The 23,901-nt window shown below is 29.4% G+C and overlaps 2 protein-coding genes across 3 annotated transcripts in view; both read right to left on the reverse strand.

Annotated features, from left to right (window-relative positions):
• Positions 1–1,139: 1,139 nt before the first annotated feature.
• Positions 1,140–19,699, reverse strand: LOC142331052 (uncharacterized). Its single transcript, XM_075376692.1, has 4 exons — positions 19,604–19,699; positions 7,177–7,335; positions 4,781–4,915; positions 1,140–2,281 (listed from the first exon to the last, which is right to left on the reverse strand). Exons 1-4 carry the CDS (start codon positions 19,697–19,699, stop codon positions 1,229–1,231), a joined length of 1,443 nt encoding a protein of 480 aa, XP_075232807.1. The 3' UTR covers positions 1,140–1,228.
• A 2,905-nt stretch (positions 19,700–22,604) lies between these two features.
• Positions 22,605–23,901, reverse strand: part of LOC142331070 (solute carrier family 12 member 9) — a 126,595-nt gene continuing 125,298 nt past the window's right edge. For both annotated transcript variants that reach the window (XM_075376736.1, XM_075376727.1), the window contains one exon: positions 22,605–23,540. In XM_075376736.1, the coding sequence (XP_075232851.1) occupies positions 23,354–23,540 (187 nt within the window). In that variant the 3' untranslated portion in view covers positions 22,605–23,353. The remainder of the gene's footprint in view (positions 23,541–23,901) is intronic.

Consider the following 23,901-nt stretch of genomic DNA (forward strand, 5'->3'; position numbering starts at 1 on the left):
CCAGGGATCCTTATTACCCGTGATCCCACAAGAAAGAATGGCTAGAATCTCTTTTTGCTGTTTGAATCATATGAAAATACTGGGTCCTCAAATTCCTATACTCAGAAGCGAGGTCTGCTTGTTGCACAGGGTCACCCTCACGTTGAGAAGCTTGCCTGAGATGGCAAGCTTCTTCGTAGATCACGTTGATCCGTAGATCACTTTAAATCAGAAAACTCTCTCATCCACCACAGAGCAATTCTCTCCTGAACTACATGGGAAAACTTCCGCATAGCATTTCCATTGAGGGTCCATAAGCCTAGACACTACAGTAGGAACTGTTACTGTTTCCTTCAATATCACCTACTTTACTTCAATTGGCTTAGAAGCCAAAGCCTCAAATCCCTGAGCCAGGGTAGAGAATGTTGCCTTAAAATTCCTTTATCTTGGGAATAATCATATTCCTATTGGCTTCGCAGATTCACTAAAAAGACAATAAATTGAACATACAGATCCTCAAGTACATAACTAGGAGGACAGAGCTACCTGCCCTCCAGTTAGCTCTAAAAAATTCATCAAGCAGATTATCTTGTGAAACCGGCATGGAATATCTGCCATTGCCTGCTCTTCCTCACTTGAGAAGGCAGAGGAATCATTGATTCTTACCTCCATCAGTTCACTAGCCCTACCCTGTTTGGGCTTGGGCTGTTTTCTTGAATCACTAGCTTCTGACATTTCCGCCAGAATACCATACAAAGTCAAATTATCTAAATCTCACTGTATCTACTACTACTAAATATGTGCAAGCCCACAAACATGACAACTACCCATAGCAAGCTGTGGGCCAAATCCTTGCTTATAACTGGTACTAACAACCAGCAGTCATCACCACTCCTTTGCCATGTACCCTTCAGAACCAGAACAAATAAATTTTGATGGGTTCTCGATGAGGTGGGTGCACGTCAAATCACTGAAAACAAAACTCTACAAACAAGCAACTGGCATTGACAACAGTGGCTTAATAATTTTATCATAATCACTTCAGAGGATAAAATGTAACGGATACTATTAGATGTTTATTGTTTGTAATAGATTATGTATAAAAATTTAATTAAATTTTATATACATATTAAATAATTATAATTTATATACAGATTAAATAAAAATAAATACAAAAGAAAAATAATGAGATTAGTTTTCAAACAGTAATTATTTTTTTGTCCAAATAAAGCAAACCACAATTATATAACTAATTTCCACTCCTATGATGACTTTTCACATGGGCACTTAAACAATCACGCATATAATATGACTTGCTACAATAATTACAATTATAAATCTTCTCCTTAGTATGCAAATTAGTATGAGCAGTGAAGTACTGTTTACCATTAAAAGATTTCTGACAAAAACTACAGGTATACTTTTTCTCATTAGTATGAATGTTAAGATGTTGTGTTAAATTACTTTCCCGATTAAAAGACTTTTGACAAAAACTACATTTGTAAGTTTTTTCATTTGTATGTGTATTAATATGTCTAGTTAAATGGCTTTTGCTATTAAATGCTTTTTCACAATAAGTGCAATTGTAATTTTTCTCATTACTATGAACTCTAAGGTGTGACATTAAAAGAGTTTTTTGTTTAAATGCTTTTTTACAAAAACTGCAAACACAACTTTCTTCATCAGTGTGAATTTTAAGATGTTGTGTTAGATTGGCTTTAAAATTAAATGATTTTTGACAAACATTACAATCATATTTTTTGTCATTGGTATGAAGATTAGTATGAATAACTAAATGAGTTTTCTGATTAAAACTCTTACCACAAAAATTACAAACATAATTTTTCTCTTTGATATGAACACTAATATGCTGCATTAAATGGCTTTTACGATTAAATGATTTTAGACAAATATTGCAAACATGTTTTTTTTCATCAGTATGAATACTAGTATGAGCAATTAAATTACTTTTCTCATTAAAACTCTTTCCACAAAAACTACAAGTATACCTTCTTTCATTAGTATGGCAATTAATATGTGCTTTTAAACTACTTCTATACTTAAATGTTTTTTCACAGTATTCACATTTAAACTTGTCAACATCATCGACATGACTATTACTTTGTTGTATTGAAAGATCATTTTCACTATCATTGTTCTTTACACAAAATTCTTCTTTTGATGTATTACTGCTGACATCAAATGAAGTAACAGGACTATCCCCTCCTGGTAGATTTTCCACCTTGACAGATGTGATGTCTTCATTATCAACTGAAAATTCACTTGTTTCATCATAATAATCCTGTAACAAAGTACCATTTAGATACAAATATCTCCTGGATACAAGTGATGAAAAGAATTCATAATAAATGATGTGATGCTACTTATGTGATATTGCTATTTTAATTTCTATTACTGTATTTATTTATTTTCCAGTTTGGTGTGAATACTGTATTCTGAATAAGCTAACAAACAGAGTTGAATATTTAGAATTTTATACAAAAATAAAAATCAGCATTCCAATATATGATTGAAGTAAATCTTCATTATTAGCACACAGAAATATAATGCCAGAACCAAGAAATGGCAACTGTATGTGTGTAAGTTTTTTATAAAATATTGATAATACGGTATAAAATTGACCTAAACAGGAATGCAAAGAGTGTAGTAGATGCTTAATATACAACATCCTTGACAAGTTTCTGTAACAATCTAAAGAAATACACAAAAGATAGAATGAAGGTTGGGATATTTGTAATAAATTTATTAATATAATTAGGGAATCAAAAATTAGATATACTACTTAATTCAAACCAACAGAAAACAACAAATCTTTTTGTTTACTAATGTTGTATAAAACAATTTCAGATGAATCTTCAATTAAAAAAAATACTATATAAATTTAGACTCTGTTGATAACTGTTGTAGATAATAACTTCTTTATGATCTCATACAGATCACCTGTATGATTAAAGAAAATCTTTTTTGTATGGTCACGCTTCCTACCTTTAGTTTACAAATGAGGTATAAGTTTTTATTAGGGTTCATACCTGGTGAATTCTCTGACTGGTCGACTACTTTTATCCCTTTTCTTTGAAAAACATATTACATCTTTCAACAAATGATAGCATGGAAGATCTTGGTGAAACACAGCAGACCCTTATTTTAGTTCACTCTCATAATATTTGTCACTCTGATGAAGTTAAACGTGTCACTGTTCACCATACCTTTTTAGGATATGAGATCCCACACACACTCATTTCTTGAACATAAAATTGGAATTAATCAGAAAATAATACTTTTCTCCTGACTTTCTTAGTCTAATCTTTACATTCTCTAGCCCAGAGAAGTCTTTTTTTTCCATTATAGTGCTAAAAGTTAAGTTTCTTTAATAGGAAAATGCCTCTCAACTTGCTTCCAATAATTTCTGATGAACTGTTACATGATGACTACACAATTGTTTAATAATAATTTTATTGACAATTAAAACTTGGGTTTTCCCCATTTGTGTTCAGATGATATCAAACTAATACCATTTTTTAGGTTTTATCACTCTATCAATTGTTCTTAAAATTAATTACTTTACATCTGAGAAATATATCTTCTTGGGTATGTGAAGTATTTTCATACAAAGTAAGAGCTAAGAAGAAAGCTCTTCTTTGCTCTTGCATCCACTATTGAAAATTTCATAGCAAATAAATATATATATATATATATATATATATATATATAAATATGCAGAAAGTCTAACAAAATGAAAAGTAACTAGAAAATAAAGAGTTGAATACTATCTGTACTGAAAACTAACCTCACAAAACAAGTCAACTGATAAAAGGATAATCATACAAAAACTCTGTGCTAACAATTTTGATCCATAACTAACTTTAACTGTGCTCCTCAACCACCTACTAACCTAACCTGGCTGCAGCAGATTCTGTTCATTTCTTGAACAGAATCGTAAAAAAAATGTGAGGTTTATTAATTACACTTTTCATAAGTAACAAAATAAAACACAGATCATTAAAGTATTTGAGCAAGTAATGCTCAACAGATAGAATCTTATCCGAGTGAAAATTATACAAAAGTGGCAGAATAGTTATTGATTCAGAAAAAGGATAACATATATGTAAACGAGATGGTAGATGATAAAGATTTTCTTTAAAGGAGGAAAAAATAGATCAAAGTTTTTTTAAGCTAGTAAAGTTTTTGAATGATTTTGAATTTTTATCAAAATTGCAGATAATAAGTCTAACAGAAGTTGTGCAACTGGGTTAGATTGTATTTTACACTAAGGAAACATGTACAGATTAAAAAAAAAGTATGAAATTATTACTCCAAACTGTCCTGTATTATCTGGAATAGTCAACACAACGTTGATGTAGTCCAGTAGTAATCTAAACTAATTCCCATTAGAGATAAATACTTTTGAAATTATAAATCCAACAATTTAAGCTTTAAAAATTAAAAGTAAACCACAGAATAATGTTAATGTCATGGTATATAAAAATACTACAGAAGATTAAAATCAACTGAATATTTAAAAAAATATCATTCAAAGCATACACTTGTGATCAATGTACAGGAAAATTCATCATATCTGTTACTGCAACACAACAGAGTACACAGAAGTGTACATTCATAATTACAAATGACAGATTTTTTTTACAAAGTGACAATTTTTTTATATATACATATATAAACAATCATAATAAAAAGTTTTTTTTGGAATAATGAACAAACTATATCTGAATCAACAGTTATTTCAAGCCTGCAATTAAAGGTTAAAAATCAAATATATTACCATTTTTTCCTGCTTAACAAAATTTTTACAAGCAACAAATGATAATCTGTCTGTGTCTGTATCCAGTTTACAGTCGCTAGATTCTTCACGTAGCAGGTCTTCTTCTGTAATTAAAGATGAAAGTGATTTGTTATCCTGCAACAATTGACATAGAATTTATCCTGTATCTAAAACATTTCTCACTTAATCAGATTACAGACTTGAATAGGACAAGAAATACAAAAAAAGCCTTCTTGTTAATTTTAATTATTGCACTAATCAACCTCCCCTCTTCATGAATTCAATTTAAATCGTTAGTCAGTTTTTTGTTAATGTTTCTTTATTTTTTAGACTCATATGTTCTCTTTCTCAAAAAGCAATTTCTCACTTAAATTTTCCCCATATCTTTCAATCTTTTTTTATTGTTGTATATAATAAAAAAATAAATTAATTAAATAATGTAATATTTATATTCTATTTCTATAGAACTTTCTACTTTTATTTTCACGTTTTATTATTCTATTTGTACACTTTCAAAAATATGAAAGTGGTACTTCTGGTAGTACTGCTTCCATTCAGAATAGCCTAGGTAGAGCTTGTTTTGACAGACTTTTTGTGTTTGGTTTTGTTCTGGTAAATTTGTTCGGTACTGCAATTAGCTAAATTTGGTTTCTGTTTACAAAATTTTCTTATACAGTCAGTGTTTGCGAAATATGGATTTTAATCAGCTAAAAAAAACTGATAAACTTAAAACTACTACTTAAACTAAGCAAAAAATTCATAAAAATGTATTATTTATAATTGAGTATGACACTTCAAAAATATTTAGCCATTTTCTGACAAATAATTGTGATAATTAATGTCTTAAATTTCATCAAAGATTTATTAGTTTTTCTTTAAAAAGGTCATTAATATAGATATAATCTTATTAAAGAATCTAATTTTATCATTTCCTGTTTTTATAATGACCACTGTATTAATAATGTAACACTTTTCTGTTATCTTAGTTTTTCTTGTATATTTCTGTTCGGTACTACCTTAAAATTGAAAAGTAAGTGAAAAAATTCTGTTTTGTAACTGCAAAAACCTTCGGCTTTCAGATTTCAATGGAAATATCCATTTTGACTAGTTTCAGTGTGACATCTGTACGAACGTATGTATCTCACATAATTCAAAAATGAAATATAAAATAAATACAAAAAATTTGGATTTTGGACCTTTTCTTAACTGCAGTAATAAGCCCTCATTGAGAACTTTTCAATGATACATAATAAGTGGTATATTTTCATTTGTTCCAGAGTTGTAGCCAAATAAAATTTTAATTAATGAAATATTTGGATCTTACAAGGGTAAGGTACATTGGTTCAAATCAGACTTCATCTGGTTTTTTTTTTTATTTAAATATATTGATTTATTAATAATTATTAACTTCTGATTGTAAAAATATTTTTACGATAATAATTCAATAACAATAAAAAAAAAATATGACAAAATATCAGAAGTTAATAATGAAATAAAATTTTATGTACTTTTCATTTAAAAAAAAAATGTGTATATGTAATTTAATAGGCACACAAGGAAGTCATGTAGTGTCCACGACTTTTTTGAAAATGTTTCTAACTCTAGCGTGTTAAAATTGTGGATATGTAGCATGGATATTGTATAAAAAGTTTTACATTACCTTTTATTCTCTTTTATTTAAATATTTTAAAAATAAACTGTACTTAAAAGAAAATTATTCATAGTTATCAAGTATGAGATAATTATGATTATTTACATGTTGGTAATTACGTATTAGCTGGTCGACCAATAAATTGAAAAACTTTTGCGTTATTGTTAATATCACCTGATGTAACCATTATATTACATTTATATTTATTTACATAATTTAACCAAACTTAACCTAAGCTCGTTAACCTTTGCTAATAACACAGTAATTTTTTGAGTATTTAAATAATAAGTTCAGTAATTATTGCAATTATTTACTATTTAAATAGTCAAAACACTACTGTTAATTAGTCGAGGTTATCAGGTGTATGTTAAGTTTGGTTAATTTATATCTATAATTATAAGCAATAATGCTTATATTTTTAACATATAAAATATGTTAATGATCCCATAACTCTGAAGTATTTTCAATGTTATGGGATCATTGTGGTTATGGTCGACAAGTTAATATGCAAGTACCTACATGTTTTATAAAATTTTATAATAATATTTAAATTTCCATTTTATTGTTACCAAAAGCACTACAAAGGGTGAGGGAGTTTTTCTGTTTATCAGTACACTACTTTTTTATATTTTTTAAAGTATTTTCCAAATTTTGCTTCTTTTTCTAATTTACAGCAAGGCCATTAATTACAGCTACTGAAATAACTTATAAACTTGGGTCATTAAGTAGGGTGTTATTTACTTACGTGCATAATTATTTCATCAACATCTGCTCTAACAGGCTTTGAAGACAGACAATCACTTTTATCAACATCTTCACCTTTTTCATTTTTAATCTCTATATTTAAATAATTGCACGACAGAGAATCAACGACAAATGAGCTATCAACTGATGTGTCCATGTTCTGTAATAATAAATATTTATTTAGTAAACTGAGTAACCATTTAGCTAATAAAAACTACCATTTGTTAAGATACACAGACAAATACTAATCAAACATGATAAACATATTTACAAAAAAAAAAAAAAATCAGTTAAAAAAATGACAGTGATTTTTCTACAGTTAAAAAATCATTTAATAACTGCATGGTTATCTTTCACTGTCATAACCACTACGATTCTAGGTGACATGAGAAACGAATCCTGTGATAAACTTAATAAAATATATTTCATGCAGTCATATCAAGAAAAGTGAAGTACAAGACCTACTAGAAAACACTACTCTTCTCTTTTTCTATAGTAGAGAAGTTTTGCACTGTATCATTTAGCTTAGCTAAATATAAGGGGGCTTCCCAAATACAAACTACAAATAACATTAAAACTGAATAGAACTTTCACTATATCTATGGCTGTAAAATGAACATCATTAATCTGACAAAAGAGTATCATCAGAGATAACATTCATCTATCATACTACTAGATAGAATTACGTGCTATCTAATATTTATATTCATAAAAAACACATTAAATCATAAATTGTTACCTATAGTGATAATTATTAATCTTAAATAACAGCAATAGGATGTAAAATTTAACAAGAAAAGCACTGATTAACAATATATGTTGAAATATGGAAAAGAATTCTTAAGTTTTCATCGATGCTGGCGAACATCTAAAATAGTGAACTGATGAGCTCATCAGGATTTGCAGTCATATCCTTTACAACTTGAAAAGTTTTACATGAAAGCAGTCATCTAGTACTAATAGTAAGATCTTGTCCAACAGATTTTGAGATATTTTTTACCTTTCCTGCCTCCTACAATCATTAGTAAATGGTTTAAAGTTCCTGTTTCTATGAATTGAAGGAACAAGGTAATATGGTACTCTACCCAAAAACTTAGGAAAAGTTCATTTCACCACCAGATTATTACATATTCCATCGCCTGTCTGCTCGTAAACTGGATAATTGACATACCTGATACTAACTGCTGTTAATATAATGCTTACGTGCTATGTTAAAACAAAGTATTTTTAAACAAGCTAATACAATTTGTGGCAAAGAGTTAAAATTATATAGTTTAATTACAGCAGAAAAGATATTAGTTTGTATTTTAGTGATGGTAAAACATGCAAAAAACATGTTAATCTTTAGACTCAACTATTTTTTAGATGTGAAATCTGAATATTTCCTTGCATTAACAATTTATACTGTAAAAAAGATTGGTATTTTAATAAATAATGCTCATTGTACTCATTAAAAACACAATGCTGAACAATGATTCTGCAGACAATGCTTAAGATGTTAATAACTAATCAAATACAAGAAAATCTAACATTTATTAAAATATTAAGATTTAAAAATGAACCTAGCAGATATTTTGAAATTTGAAAACAGAGGATATCTGTATCAAATTTCATTAAACAAATTAAAAAATAAAATGCCTAATAAATAGTAGATATGAAATTCTACAAAAAAAACCACTCCCAGACACATGCATGTAGAACCAATTTTATCTGATTTTACATAGCCTATTTATAATTCTTTCTCAAAGGTTTTGTATGCATTTCAGTGCACTATATTTAGTTTATTATACAATGATGCGTGATTTTGAAATTATACACCAAAAACACAGATTCTGACCATAATTTAGTAATGTTAAGCAGTCAATATATTTACAAAATGATAATAAGTTAAATTAAAGAACTAGAACAAAGAGAGATGGATAGTCTTTTCCTACAACTTGAGCACATTAATAGGTATTTTACTTACCCTAGAAGTTACTGCAGAAGTAAATTCAATAGAAAAAGAATGGTTAATTCAAAAAGGTAAAAATTAACCTTTTTGGGACAACTTTGTAAACATGGCAGATTCATTGCATTCATGTCCAGGATTTATTAATTTTCATTATATGGACATATCATGGAATTTATGTAACACAGGTGAAATAATTGAATTTTGCTAAATGAAGAGTCAGCTGGTGAAAGTGAATGTTCTAGTGATACTTTTGGTATCATATAACATGTCTACTAATGAGGCTATTTTTAGTGTTTATTGGTAGTGAAATTGTATCATCTTCAAATAATAATAACAACAAACAGATATTGAATCTGAAACTCCAATTACAATCTCAAGTGAAAAAACTCCACCAAATAAAAGATAAAAATTATTACGTGTATCTCAAGATTCACTAATAGGTAACGCTGGTAACATGATTTTATTCTCTCTATTTCCAGCTGTTAGCTGCAACTTGTCAATACCGCATAATTCTTTATAAAGTAAATAGAATGCAGCACATGTGAGTGAAAGAATTATATTAGTCACATTAACACAATGACAGTACTCAAATGAGTTTATGTGACCATAGTCTGTGCAGACAGTTTACTGCAGTCGCATAAGCACAGCGACAGTCGTGAAAAGGTTAAAGCAGAAGATAAATGGTTGAAAACCCTGAAGGTTGAGAAATACAAGATGCGGCCAAAAAATTCCTAAAAATAAAATCATAGTGATCCATCACTCCCAGTGCTTTTCTCACTACTTGACTGGTATGAGGAAACTATGTTCTTCAAACATGTCATACGTTCAGTGATTCACAATGGCTCTCCTCTAAGGTGTAATAATAACCTTTCAGCTTGAGGTACATCATATTAGGGAAGAAGTTGCATGCAAACAAATTTTACAAAACTGGGGATTTGCAGCAAAGACTGAGTTGCAAAGTCTTTGCAGAGTTGCACTGAGTCTTTGCAAAGTCTCAGTTGCAGCCGAAAACTCAACATATTCTGTGTTCTGCATGAGCAAAAGCACTGTTGTAATGGAGCACCTAGTTATCCTTATATCCCAGTTAAAAACATGCAAAATAAATGATTTTTAATAAGATAAATCTGTAAATAAATTTATTTTACTGTTTTATTTTATTACTTATTTTTCCATCCCAACTTAAATGTCGATCAACTGTTAACCCAAGATATTTAATAGTAAAAACCTTTATTAATTTAATGCAGTCACTTTCAGGGTGATGATTTATGGCATTACATTTACTGGAATATATCTATTTGAAGCTGGGTAAATGCAGAGTTCGTAAATGTCATGAAGCCTATTGTGTTCTACATTTAATGTCATTAGATTAATGTCCAATCACATTTTTACACTATGTACGTCTGTTCTAAGTAAGTAATTTGATGTTGTTCTGAGTATCTTGATACTTGGACAAGTATTATTATTAAGAAAATTATCAAAAATAATGAACAAAATATAAACAGTATAATTGTTAAAAGACAGCATTTTACAATCAAAATTTATGTTCAAACAATCAGTAACTATATTATAGATAAAATAGCCTAATACAGTTCCTGGGGTACATCATCTGCAATACACGAAGGTGGACACAGCATTACCCATTTTAACATATTACTATCTACTTTTTAAGTAGTTCTTGAACTCTCTTTTTCTGTTTAGCCTCCAGAACCACCATAAAGCATGATGGTGGTTCTGGATGGTGGCTCATCCTCTAAAAAACTTTAGAGGATGATATGGATTGAATGTAAATGAAGTGGTCTTCTATAGTCTCAAGTTGACCATTCTTGAGATGTGTGGTTAATTGAATCCCAACTGCCAAACACCGGTATACACAATCTAGTATTCAAATCTGTATAAAAATAACTGCCTTTAATAGGATTTGAACCTTAAAACTTTCAACTTCGAAATCAGCTGATCTGTGATGACAACCCGGTGGGTTGTAGCTCTTGAACTAGTTAATCACTTCACCAATGATTCTTATTTTTTACCCCTAGTCTTCTCAGCAGTAATTCAGACAAGACTGTATACAATGCATTATCTAAATCTACACAGATAGCTAATCATTTTTTATTTCAATCCAGTATCAAGCAAATATCTGAAACTAATGTGGTAATCGCAACTTATGTATTAATTTTACTTCAGAAGACTGTTAATCATTAACTGATGTAATTTTATTTGGCTCTAAGTGGCTATTAAGTTATAGCTTAGCTATTTTTTCTAATGCTTGGCAAAGTTAAAAATTATGGACATTGGCCTGTAATTTTCGACTAGATATTTTTTCTGTCTCGTCTTTTACACAGTAGACATAAAATGGGAATCTAAAAGACTGTGGGGAAAAATACCATTGATTGAATTTAAATTAAAAAGTGCCTATAGAAAGAGAATGTAAGTTTTTATAATTCTAATAATCTCAAGTGAGACATTATGAATACCAGTGATATTGATATTTATATGGTTTAGGACCTTATTTATCACATCACATGTGACTGACTGAAGGAAGTAAATTCATATTATATTGAATTCATCAACGATTACAAAACTTTATTTGACTATTATTTTATTCATCTAAAATTTTCTCAAAATAATTAATTTAATTATCAGCTATTAGCACAAAACAAAGGTTCTGCATTGAGGACATCATGTTTTCACAATGTGCTTTAATATTTTCTATTTCAGCTATACTCCTTTTCTTGCTAAAAATTGCATTAATAATTTTCCAGATTTTTTTATTACCTCTGCAAACCTCATTTATTTGTTTGCTGTTACACTTATTTTTGGCTATTCTGAAAAACATATTTCAATTTACTCCCATATTTTTTGCAATTTCATATTATTTGGTTTTTTCTATTTTAAACAACTTACTTTTTTCTAATAGAAAGAACTAATACACGGTTTTAGTTGTTTAAATTTTGAATGAATATTCAATATTTTCTTTCAGGTGCTGCTACAATGATTTTTTGTATAATTTCAAAAATATATTTTTAGCTGCATCACTGCCTGGGTTACCTAAAATGGCTGACAATTCTCCTTTTCAATTGGATGGAATTTTATTATAATTACTGACTAAGAATTCTTGCATGTTATTTGGATTTTCTAACCTGAGGGTTTTTCTTCCTGGAAGGTTATTATAGTGAAGTAATGGTTATTAACATGAGTTTGTAAGACTCTAGGTAAATAATTAGTCTGACTGTTGTTACTTTTAGTAAGCAAGATCTTGATCTATACTACATTTAGCCCTATCCTCCATCAGGATACATTCTTAAATTAGTGTTAAGACATACAAAAAAAAAATAATATTTTTCTTAAATCAGTGACAGATAATATGAAACCACACCAGTTCCATTAATATACATGTTTATAATGCTCACAAAGAAAACTGAGTAATAATCATTTAAATTTGAGATGGGCAGATAATCAGAGACAAAAATAGTATCAAAACTGTGGGATCGATAGATACTAATTAACTTTAACTGTTTAATTTACCTTTCAAAACCTAACAACAAACAACTAGCTCAACTGAAATGAAGTTCTGTAATTAATTTTCAACACCTTAACTTTTTTAAATGAAAAGACAATTATTGGATATTTTAAATTTATATTATATTATTTCTAATGTGATTAACATAATTTGCAAATTTAAATTGTTTGATATCTTTCACGTCTCCCTCTACAAATCATGAGACCTTGCCAATGGTGAGGAGGCTTGAGTGCTCAGAGATAGAGTATCTGGACCGAAGGTGCAACCATACCAAAGAGGTATCTGTTAAGTCAGACTAGCGAATGATTCCTGAAAGAGGGCAGCAGGACAGCCATATCAACATCACTCAATCTTCTGAGTACTGGAGAGTTGAAAGCAATGGAAAACTACAGCTGTTTTTTTTCAAAGAAAATGTAGCTCTCTGCATTTCTATGTAATAAAGATGGAGGTAAAATATTCCGGACGAAGACTAGTCCCCCATTTGGATCTACGAGTGACGACAACTAAGGAAGGGGTCACCAGAAAATTAAAAAATAACACTCTAAGTATTGGAGTGTGGAATGTTAGAAGTCTAAAAAAGGTTGGTAAGTTAGAAAACTGGGGAAATGGATAGGTTAAATGTAGATGTAGTAGGAATTAGCAATGACCGGTAGGAAGAACAAAACGACTTTTGGTTAGGTGATTTTAGAATTCACTCAGCTTCAAACAAAGGGTAGGCAGGAGTAGGTTTTGTAATGAACAAGAAGATAAAGAGAGTAGAGTATTTCTAAATGCATAGCAATAGAATCAATGTAATAAGGATAAAATCAAAACCTAAGCCAACGACTGTTAATGTCTACATGCCTACAAGTGGCCATGATGAGGTAATGTATATATGAAGAAATTAAACACATAAAAGAGGATGAAAATTTAATAATAGTTGGAAATTGGAATGCACGGACTGGAAAAGGCAAGGAAGGAAATATTGTGGGTAAATACAGGCTGGGCAAAAGGAATGAAAGTGGGGATCAACTCAATTGAGTTTTGCACAAAGTATAATTTAATACCAAGTGATAGTGCAAGGTATCAGATAGATTAAATCATGGTTATACAAAGTTTTAGAAATCAACTTGTCAACTGCAAAGCTTATCCTGGAGCAGACATAGCGATCATAATTCAATGATAATGAAATTTAGATTGGGATTTAAAAACCTGAAGAAAAGGTGACAGATGAATCAGTGGAATTTAGAGAAGCTTGAGAAAGAGGATTTTTGAGGATGGCATTACAAGATGTCAGAGTAAAAAAGATAAGGTAAAAAATATAGAAGAATGAGAGAATCTTAAATGGAAATTCTTAAATCAGCAGTAGCAAACTTAGGTGGAACAAAGAGAACTGACAGAAAACCTTGGATACCAAAAGATATATTGGAGCTGTGATGGATGAATGTAGAAAGTGTAAGAATGCTAGTGATGAAGGTAAAAGGAACTATCAACAATTAAGAAATACTACAAACAGGAAGTGCAAATTAGTGAAAGAAGGGTGGATTAAAGAAGTGGAAAGAGAAATGATCATTGATAAAATAGACAGAGCATACAGGAAAGTCAAGAAGAATTTTATGGTACATAAATTAAAATCTAATTTTATATTAAACAAAGATGGTTCACCGATTTATAATATGAAAGAAAATGTTGATAGGTGGGTGGAATATACTGAAGAGTTATATGGAGGAAATGAATTGGTTTTATACAGGAAGATGAGGAGGTAAAAGAGGAAGAAAAAGGAAATACAATACAGAGATCTGCATTTAAGAGAGCATTAAAAGATCTGAATGGCAAAAAGGCTCCTGGGATAGTAAGGATATCTGCAGAATTACTGCGCAGTACAGGTGAGGAAGCAATGGATAGGTTATACAAACTGGTGTGTAATATTTAAAAAAAAGGGGATGTTCCATCAGACTTCAAAAAGAGTGTTATTGTCATGATACCACAGAAAGCAGGAGCAGATAAATGTGAATATAGAACAATTAGCTTAATTACTCGTGCATCAAAAATCTTAACTAGAATTCTGTACAGAATTGAGAGGAGAGAGGACGAAATGTTAGAAGACGAATTTGGTTTCAGGAAAAGTATAGCAACAAGGGAAGCAATTTTAGCAATCAGATTAATAGTAGAAGGAAGATTAAAGAAAAACAAACCAACATACTTCGCATTTATAGACTTAGAAAGGCATTTGATAATACTGACTGGAATAAAGTATTCCGCATTTTAAAAAATTTAGGTTTCAACTATAGAGATAGAAGAACAATTGCTAACAATTACAGGAACCAAAGTGCAACAGTAATAATCGAAGAACATAACAAAGAAGCAGTAATAAAAAAGGGGGGTCTGACGTTCCCTATTCCCATTTAATCTATACATAGAACTAGCAGTTAATGATGTTAAAGAACAATTTAGATCCGGAGTAAAAGCGTAAGGTGAAAAGATAAAGATGCTATGATTTGCTGATGATACAGTAATTCTTGCCGAGTAAAAAAGATTTAGAATAAACAGTGAGTGGCATGGATGAACTCCTACGCAAAAACTACTGCATGAAAATAAAAAAAGAACAAAATTAAAGTAATTTAATGTAGTAGAAATAATGTAAATGGACCACTGAATATAAAAATTACAGAGGTAGAAAGAAGAACTTTGTTATTTGGGAAGTCGAATTACTAAAGATGGATGAAGCAGCAGTGATATAAAATGTCACAGCACAGGCAAAACAAGCTTTCAGTCAAAAATATAATTTGCTTACATCAAAAATTAATTTAAACATCAGGAAAAATTTTTGAAAGTTATGTTTGGAGTGTAGCTTTATATGAAAATGAAACTTGGACGATTGGAGTACCTGAGAAGAAAAGATTAGAAGCTTTTGAAAAGTGGTGCTATAGGTCAATGGTAAAAATCAGATGTGTGGATAAAGTACTAAATGAAGAGGTGTTGTGGCAAATTGATGAAGAGAGAAGCATATGGAAAAAGAACACAGCTAAAAGAAGACAGACTTACAAGCCACATATTAAAGCATCCTGGAATAATTGCTTTAATACTGGAGGGAAATGTAGATGAAAAAAATTGTGCAGGTAGGCAACGTTTTGAATATCTAAAACAAATTGTTAGGGTGGCGGGGATATACCGAAATTAAACAACTGGCACTAGATAGGAAATCTTGGAGAGCTGAACCAGTCCAGTGACTGAAGACAAAAAAAAATCTTCTACGTCTGTAAGGGCAATTATATCAAAATTGTAAAGAAATTAAAAGGTACAAGGAAGGTTTCAAGGTTTTTTTTTGAATGATACAACATATGATATATTTTTCATTGCTATTATTACTAATACTGTCAAATTCAACAAGCGACTTATATACTCTAGTTTCAGTGTTCATCAAAGGATTATAGTCTTCAATATCGATGAATTCCATACCCTTAAAATAACTAACCATACTGTAAATTTGAAGTATTTATAGAAAAAGAACAATAACAATAAAAATTAAGTTCCAACTAACCAGTGTCTCCCAACAAAATAAAAAGAAGCGACAAAAATGGATTCCAGACACTAGAAATTTTCATTCGAAAGAAATCAGAAATCACACAAAACAACAAAATCTGCAACACATTTCAATAAAGAAAGGGATGAAGTTTCAGTTTAATGTCACTAATTAAGCAAAAATGTTTAGCTACATGGTATTTCATTGTAACTAATATTACTATCAATCATATTAATAAATAATAAATCAATATTATATAAACTGTATTTCCCAAACTTTTCGTTGGTTTTCTATACTCCCTTATCTTGATGGTTGAATCATGTTTAATGTACATATGTATTGAAATAAAGTCAAACACAAATGAAAACACAAGATGTTGGGTTAAGATTGAATAAGTGGAGCATCATTTTAAGTATTAATAATGGTAAACACACAGACTTTGGGTTAAGTAAGGAATTTAATATCGGTCATTCACTAAAAGTGACCCAAAGTGATGAATTCTTTAGATCCAATGTCTAAGTCAGACAGTCTTCAGTAAAACTTATTTTGATGAAAAATTAATTACTATCTAGTGAAAAATATTAAAAAAATTTAACATACATTTATTGACTAAAATAAAACATCTATAGCAACATTTTGCAGAAATGTACAAGATTATACAGAGATTAAGAAAAGGTAATATAATAACATAGATTAGTATAGTAGTTTATGTAATGATCAATGGATTAGAAACTATTTTATGGAGGCTACAATCTGATTACCATTATAACTGAATAAAATGCACGAATCAAAAATTAAAATAACGATACAACTACATTTATATTAAACAATGACATAAAAATTATTACTTCAGTAATAAAACTGTTAAACCCATCTGCATGAACAAGTACTTTGTTTATATATAAATATTTTTTTAATGCATTTATAATTTCTGTAAAAGATACAACAGCTGATTTTCATGCTTGTGTTATAATTTATCTGGAAGGTCCTGGATTTGAATCATTATCAGGCATTGGCAATTATTAAAGATTTCTATAATTCATTATCTGATACGCTGTAATTATTACAATTTAACTACTTTTGTTATTGAAAATCTGACAACCACACAGCTGAATCATGACATCTTTAGTTTTTGTTTACATCTGCTATTTGGAACTTCTCTACATTGTTTATATATTGTAGTATACGATCGTATTTCAAGAGTAATACGGATAGTTTACTATAAACAGGATAATTTTTCCCTGGGCAAATAATAAAGTGTAGTTATCTGCACCTGGACATGATATTTATATAGTAAACATATAAATATTAAAATGAAACAATTAAAAAACTAAACAGTAATATAAAAACAGAACATAAATGGAAAAAGCCTATGAAACATGTTAAAGGTGAAATAAATACAACATTAAGAAAGTAACTGCTGATAATACAATTATCAGCTCGAGTATGCCAAATTGTACAAATAGCCAATAAAGATTATACGAATAATCAAATTTTTGAATCCAAATGCACGGCCTTCAGAAATCATAAGACATTTGGTAACATCATGTTTTCTAACATATTTCACAGGTTTGGCCCTACTTTAAACTTGCAATGCAATGCCACATAACAGACACAGTCCACAAGGATGTAGTGTACAGTTAGTTGGCACAAACAGGTGCATCGGTCTGATTCATGAGGTATGAATGAGTAAGTTTAGTATGCCTTATTCGTAAAGATTATTCCTGCATGAATAGCTTCATGATGACAGTGATCTTAACTAGGAAAACTAGGCAGAATTTTGAGGATGCAGGCTCTGATGAAAACAGTGATAACTAATAATACAGTGGTAAATAATAATACTAAATGTTAATCAAAAGCAACCAACAACCTCTGCACTCTGATATATATAAAACACTATTTTATTTTCCTAATATGTATATTGCAATCTGTTTACTAGTGAACAATAAGCAACCTTCCCATGGCCCAATGAGATGAGTATGATATGTAAACGCGGGTAGGTCTTGTACAATCTCGGGCGGACTAAATTTACAGATTATAGGCAAAATTCAACACTACTGAATATCCTCAACTGAACTGAATTAAAGAATATTTTTGTGGTAGAGTATTAATTTGTTTTTTACATCTGTATTTCATAAAAACGGGAGTTTAATATTAATAAATTTATTAAAGAATTAGTCAAAAAATAATGTGTTTCATATCTGAAAAATTATATATAGAGAACAAAAATAATTTCAAAACAAATCAAGTTTTAGAATGAAAAAACTACTATTTGGCATCCACGATAATAAAATTAGTATTGAAGTGAATTTAACATGATGTTCAACTCAAAAGTGGGAAGGCAGTCCAGAGAAAAGATGCTGCACCTTACTGGGATCAAAGCATTAAAATCGTAATCTAAATATGACCAAGACATTACATGTACAAGATAAAACAATAAATAACAGAATACTTCGACGACTTTATTACCTCGTTGAATTAAAAGCAACAATTGGAAGATATTATCTCTAAAACTAAAGTCTGTATTATACGTGTTTAATACATAATTATTAAAAATACGTACAATAAAACTGCTTAAAACATATGAACATACTAGATATCTTACACCAGTGGCAATCACCATTACGACAATGAAACCAACATAATAAATGAAATTAAGCATGAATTGAATTTTTATCTATAAATCATACTACCAATAGATATATTTTTTACAAGTTAATTTCCAGCCCAAAAATTCAGTTCTCAAAAACTATTAATTTAAGATAAATTAACCCCTCAACAAAATTTATCAAATCTCTTACTGAAAGATGAATTCTGTCTTATACTCGAGTTATTTTTCTCACTTTAGATGTATTAGTTTATGTAAAAAGTCTGGTTTCCGGGAACCCAGTTATTTACGAAACCTTAATAATAAAATACTACTAAACAAACCTACTGTATATGCTTCATTTATTTCTTTCGAAACTATTAACTTCACGTTTCGATATTTGTGGTGCAGTGCATAACTTCTGTTTCTGTGTTGGTACAACCCTATTGTGCTTTTTCCGCTTGATGTGTTCTTGGCATTATCGTTTTGTGAATTTAACTCATTTTTAACGCTATTATTTACACGATAAGAAATATCCATCCGATAGACTGTTGTTCAGACGACAAAGAACACAAGTAACGGAGATATTTAGATAAATAAAAAGAGGTTCATTAAATACATTTTCCATACTTCCAATACAAAACTGTTAGCAATGCGTCTATATTAAGCCATTTAGCAGTTTAGTGTTTACGCTAAGAGATTTAAAAGCCGTTGAGGTTCTCGCATCTGTTGAATGATTGATTTTATTTCAACCTTAATAATTGGAATATGAAAGTTTTCTCTACAACCATAAGTTTTATTTTTTTGTATAACAAATTCTTTTAATACTAATTCCATTTAACTACTTTTGACAGAACAAAAAAACTGTTACCTTCATTGCTGATGTGAATATGCAAATTTGTAGCCCAATCGCTTCCTTCAAAACAGCAGTGCAGTGTACATTTCTTCTGGTGGTAGCCAATCGCATTTTGTCCGTATGGTTTAGAGCTTTTTCATGAACAAGTGATAATACTTACACTATGCACTAAAATTTATAATGAACCGGATAATATTAAATGTCTATGCGTCTATTTAGAAAAAACAAATTTTTTTCGCCTGTTAATATTTATTATTTATGCATTGTTTTAAATAGAAAATTTTGGTTCTACTGTTATTAATTTTTTTATTTTTAGAAACAAGTTTAAGGTGCCATTACAAGTTAATACACCATTTTCCCATTATCTACTTGTAATTCTGTGGTTGCCAACAGTGGATTAGCCCACCAGGTTGGTCTAGTGGTAAAATCATCAAAAAATTAGCTGATTTTGAAGTAGAGTTCTAAGCTTCAAATCCTAGTAGTAAAAGCAGTTACTTTTATAGGGATTTCAATACTAGGTCATGGATATTGGTGTTCTTTGGCGGTTGAGTTTCAATTAATCACACATCTCAGGAATGTGTGTCGACCTGAGACTATACAAGACTACAATTTACATTCATACATATCATCCTCTGAATAGCTTATGGTGGTTGTAGAGGCTAAACTAGTCACTTGCTTTCATGTTATAACTTTAAGTGTAAAAAGGGTGTTAAATTAATCAAAGAATGAGTAAACTGAGACAGTGGTTAAAATCCACCTATCAGAAAAAATGTTTCTATTTGAATAAATAAAGAATAATGTAGCCATATAAAAGCATGAAATGTAAAGGGCTTAAATCAAAATAAAAAGCAACAGCAAATATATTAAAATTCATATAACAGTCAAACTAATGTAAAGAATTAAAAAAAAAAAATGAATGTAATACATTGTTACACGGCAGTAATCTGAGGGGCATTGTAGGATCACCAAATGATATGGTACAGTAATTTGGTGTTGTACAAACACAAATGACAACTTATTTCTGGAATCTGCTTTATATTGATAACTTCAATGGCAATACAGAGCATCAATCTACCAGTCACCACATTTTCAACCATTTATTTAACTGAACTGTTTTGTTCGTACTTAAAAATGTACGAAAAGGATGATGAAAGTTGACTGGGTTTAATTTTCTTTAGTGCATATATCAACGTGGGATAAGTGCTGTAACAGTATGGCATGACATTTAACTCTGTGTAGTTATTGCATAGACTTTTAATTAGGTTACTAAATGGGGATGTAATCTTTTGACAGCCATATAGACAATTGTACCATTACCTGAAGAGAACAGTATGATCTTGGGAAGAAGACAAGGTGCGATAAAAAAAAGAGAATTCTAGTTTTTATAAAAAAAATTTACTTTTTTTCTATATCAAAATTGTCCCTTTCAAAGTAGTTTCCCAGAATGCAACATAATTACGCCAGAATTTCTTCTACTCCTCAAAACATTTTTTAATATAGCCTAAGTTCACTTAGTGATTTTTTTGTTTATTTCAACTATTGTCACAAATTGCAATCCTTTTAGTTTCAATTAATTAGTGAGAACAAGAAATGATTGCAGGATGCAATGTCTGGAGAATACAGAGGCTGTAAAATCAGTATGTAGTTATTTTTAGATAAATAATTACTAGTATAAATAGTTAAAAAATTGAAATAATATAATAGTAACACATGAATGGTGTGAAACTGCTATGTAGTGCAGTTTGTTGACTTTATAACCTTTTATAGTAAGAATTACAATGGATGACACCATTGTAATAAAGTATGGGACCTTAAAATTTGATCAAGCTTAGCAGGTTTTTTCGATCTTGGTACTTCAGGAAGCTTCCATTGGGAAAAATGGACCTTTGTTCCAATTTCATAACCGTACACCTGTAATTCATATCACATGTTTGAGTAACTGTTTGGGACATCAGTGATTTTTGGAATAAAATTTGCTGTTGCTTGTTCCAAATCCAAAATTGTTTCACAACTTCTTTAATACTGATTTGATGATTACTGATAACAATGTCCTTTACTTTACTGATATTTTCTTTCATTAGTGGTTGTTGTGTTAGGATGTCCAACTCTGTTGTATTCAACATCTTCTTGAAACCATTTTACCATTCATAAACTCTTGGTGTGATATAACATCTTCATCTTCACTACTTTAGTGCACTTCATTCCATTTATAATATAAATTTTTTGATTCACAATTTTCAAACAAAATAAGATTGCCAATTCATAACAAAGTATGTCAAATCTAAATACTCAGCTGCCAAATTTGAACTATACATCTGATAAGGCTGAAAATGTTGTTAAACATTAAAGACAGTGCTACCAAGATGTAGGACAAATCAGTTGAAAAGAATATGCAAAATTAAAAAATTATTATTTTTATAATACTTCATAAGTAGTAATTGTCATATTTGACAAGAGTTCAAAAGATGTTTTATAATTAAAAAGTTACAGACAAATTGAATTTACTTTCTGGCTCCACCTAACTCATCCAGTAGATTAACACAGGTTTGAGTATTATCTGCATTATCATTTTTGAGTCTTCCTTGCTTTTTTACAGGATTCAAAATCTCAGAAACAGAATACTGTTACTGATGGAAGTAAAATTATAAACTTTATGTATTACAGAATCATTACTTATTTTACTTACTTAATACGTTTTATTATCACTCTCCACTCACTGGTTATGTTAAATAATAAACACCTACAAATATTGTACATATTTTATACCACTTAATAAAAAATGAATGGTTAGGTAGTAACTTACTTATGTACACAGTTAATAAACCAAAAAACCATCAAAAATTTTAATATGTTAGCATTACTGATTATAAAAATTTAGAAGAAACCACTATAAATAATGGAGAACTGCAACATAATGTAAAATAGGTGAAATACAAAGAAATAAATATACCAAATATTAATTTTATTGACGTAACTGTAATCTTAACAATAAATGCTCATCTTGAGTTTTTCTTATCAAAAAATTAATGGTAAAATAATAGTCAACAATATTAATTTCTTATCTTACAGAAATTTTATTACTTTATACAATTACAAAATGGTTGTAATTATTCATTAGAACAAAATTCTTAATATTAAAAGTAAATACTGGCTTAAAACAGAAAATAAAACAATTATATTGAATTCCTTTCAGTTAATATAATCACAACTTATACTGACTAATTAATCTAAAATATTTTAAAAACAATATGTCAACATTAAAATTATGCATGTAATTAAAATTTTACAAGATTAAATTAAATAACATCTTAATTTCAGTTAATAAAAAAACTATATTAATGCTTAAACAAGGCACAAAAAAGATAAAACAGTCAACTTTAAATTAAACAATAAAATTAAGATACTCAAAACAATTAAAATAAACATAGTACAGAAAGATTGTAATATTTTTTTACAATAAAGCATTGGGTAAAATACATCAGTTATCAAGAGGTAAAAAAAGGAATAATAAATCCCTAAATGGTGTTTTTACTTCAAATCAAACTGAATAAAAAATGTGGAATGGAAAACTTAGCAAATGGCAACAATGTTGATCAACAGAAATTGGAATATATATCTAAATAATATCATGGTATTTGAAACTAAAAGACAACTCCTTGGTTCATCTTAACTGATGACGACGACGATGACAGTGCTATCACTAAATAAATTATATAATACTGATGTTTGATTATATAATACAGTTGCCACTTAGTACAAATATTTCTACAAAGTTGTGGAAGTAACTGTACTAATTCCATGCACAAGAACTGTAGCAGGTAAGTCGGCTGTTAATTCTGTAAGATATTGCAAGTACTGTGCTGAAGATGCAGGATCTGATGCATGTGGAAGTGGAAGATATATAAGAGTTAAGGCTGTATTTTCTGCCTGTTGCCTTATTATAGAATTTGCACTGCACAAACAATTCAAACAAAATCCATTATTTTTTTGCAACTGCATAATTCTGTATGCAGGTATATAATTTTTTATTAAAATAAATATAAAAAATATCACATTCAATAATTTGAAGCAGATGACTTGAAAACGGCTTCCTTAAAATAATATATATATCATTTAACAACACATACAGATAAAATAAATTAAAATAATCCTTAACTTAATCATACTTATTTTATACTGAACACTTTTTTTGAGTTACCTCAATCATTAGTTCTATTACACTAGTTAAAAATGATTTTGTTACATGGTCAATATATATTCTGATCTTACCAATTTTTTTAGCGCTGATTTCAAATATGAAGTCAGAATTTCTG

The sequence above is a fragment of the Lycorma delicatula genome, chromosome 1, assembly GCF_047948215.1.
Source record: "Lycorma delicatula isolate Av1 chromosome 1, ASM4794821v1, whole genome shotgun sequence".
NCBI classification, from domain to species: Eukaryota; Metazoa; Arthropoda; class Insecta; order Hemiptera; family Fulgoridae; genus Lycorma; species Lycorma delicatula.

What these genes read in the sequence shown, in the direction of transcription:
- LOC142331052 (XM_075376692.1), bottom strand. Translation starts at nt 19,699, where the DNA reads ATGCGATTGGCTACCACCAGAAGAAATGTACACTGCACTGCTGTTTTG. An exon ending in TATTCACATCAGCAATGAAG is followed by an intron (nt 7,336 to 19,603) that starts GTAACAGTTTTT and finishes TTATTATTACAG; the next exon opens with AACATGGACACATCAGTTGA. An exon ending in TTGATGAAATAATTATGCAC is followed by an intron (nt 4,916 to 7,176) that starts GTAAGTAAATAA and finishes CAATTGTTGCAG; the next exon opens with GATAACAAATCACTTTCATC.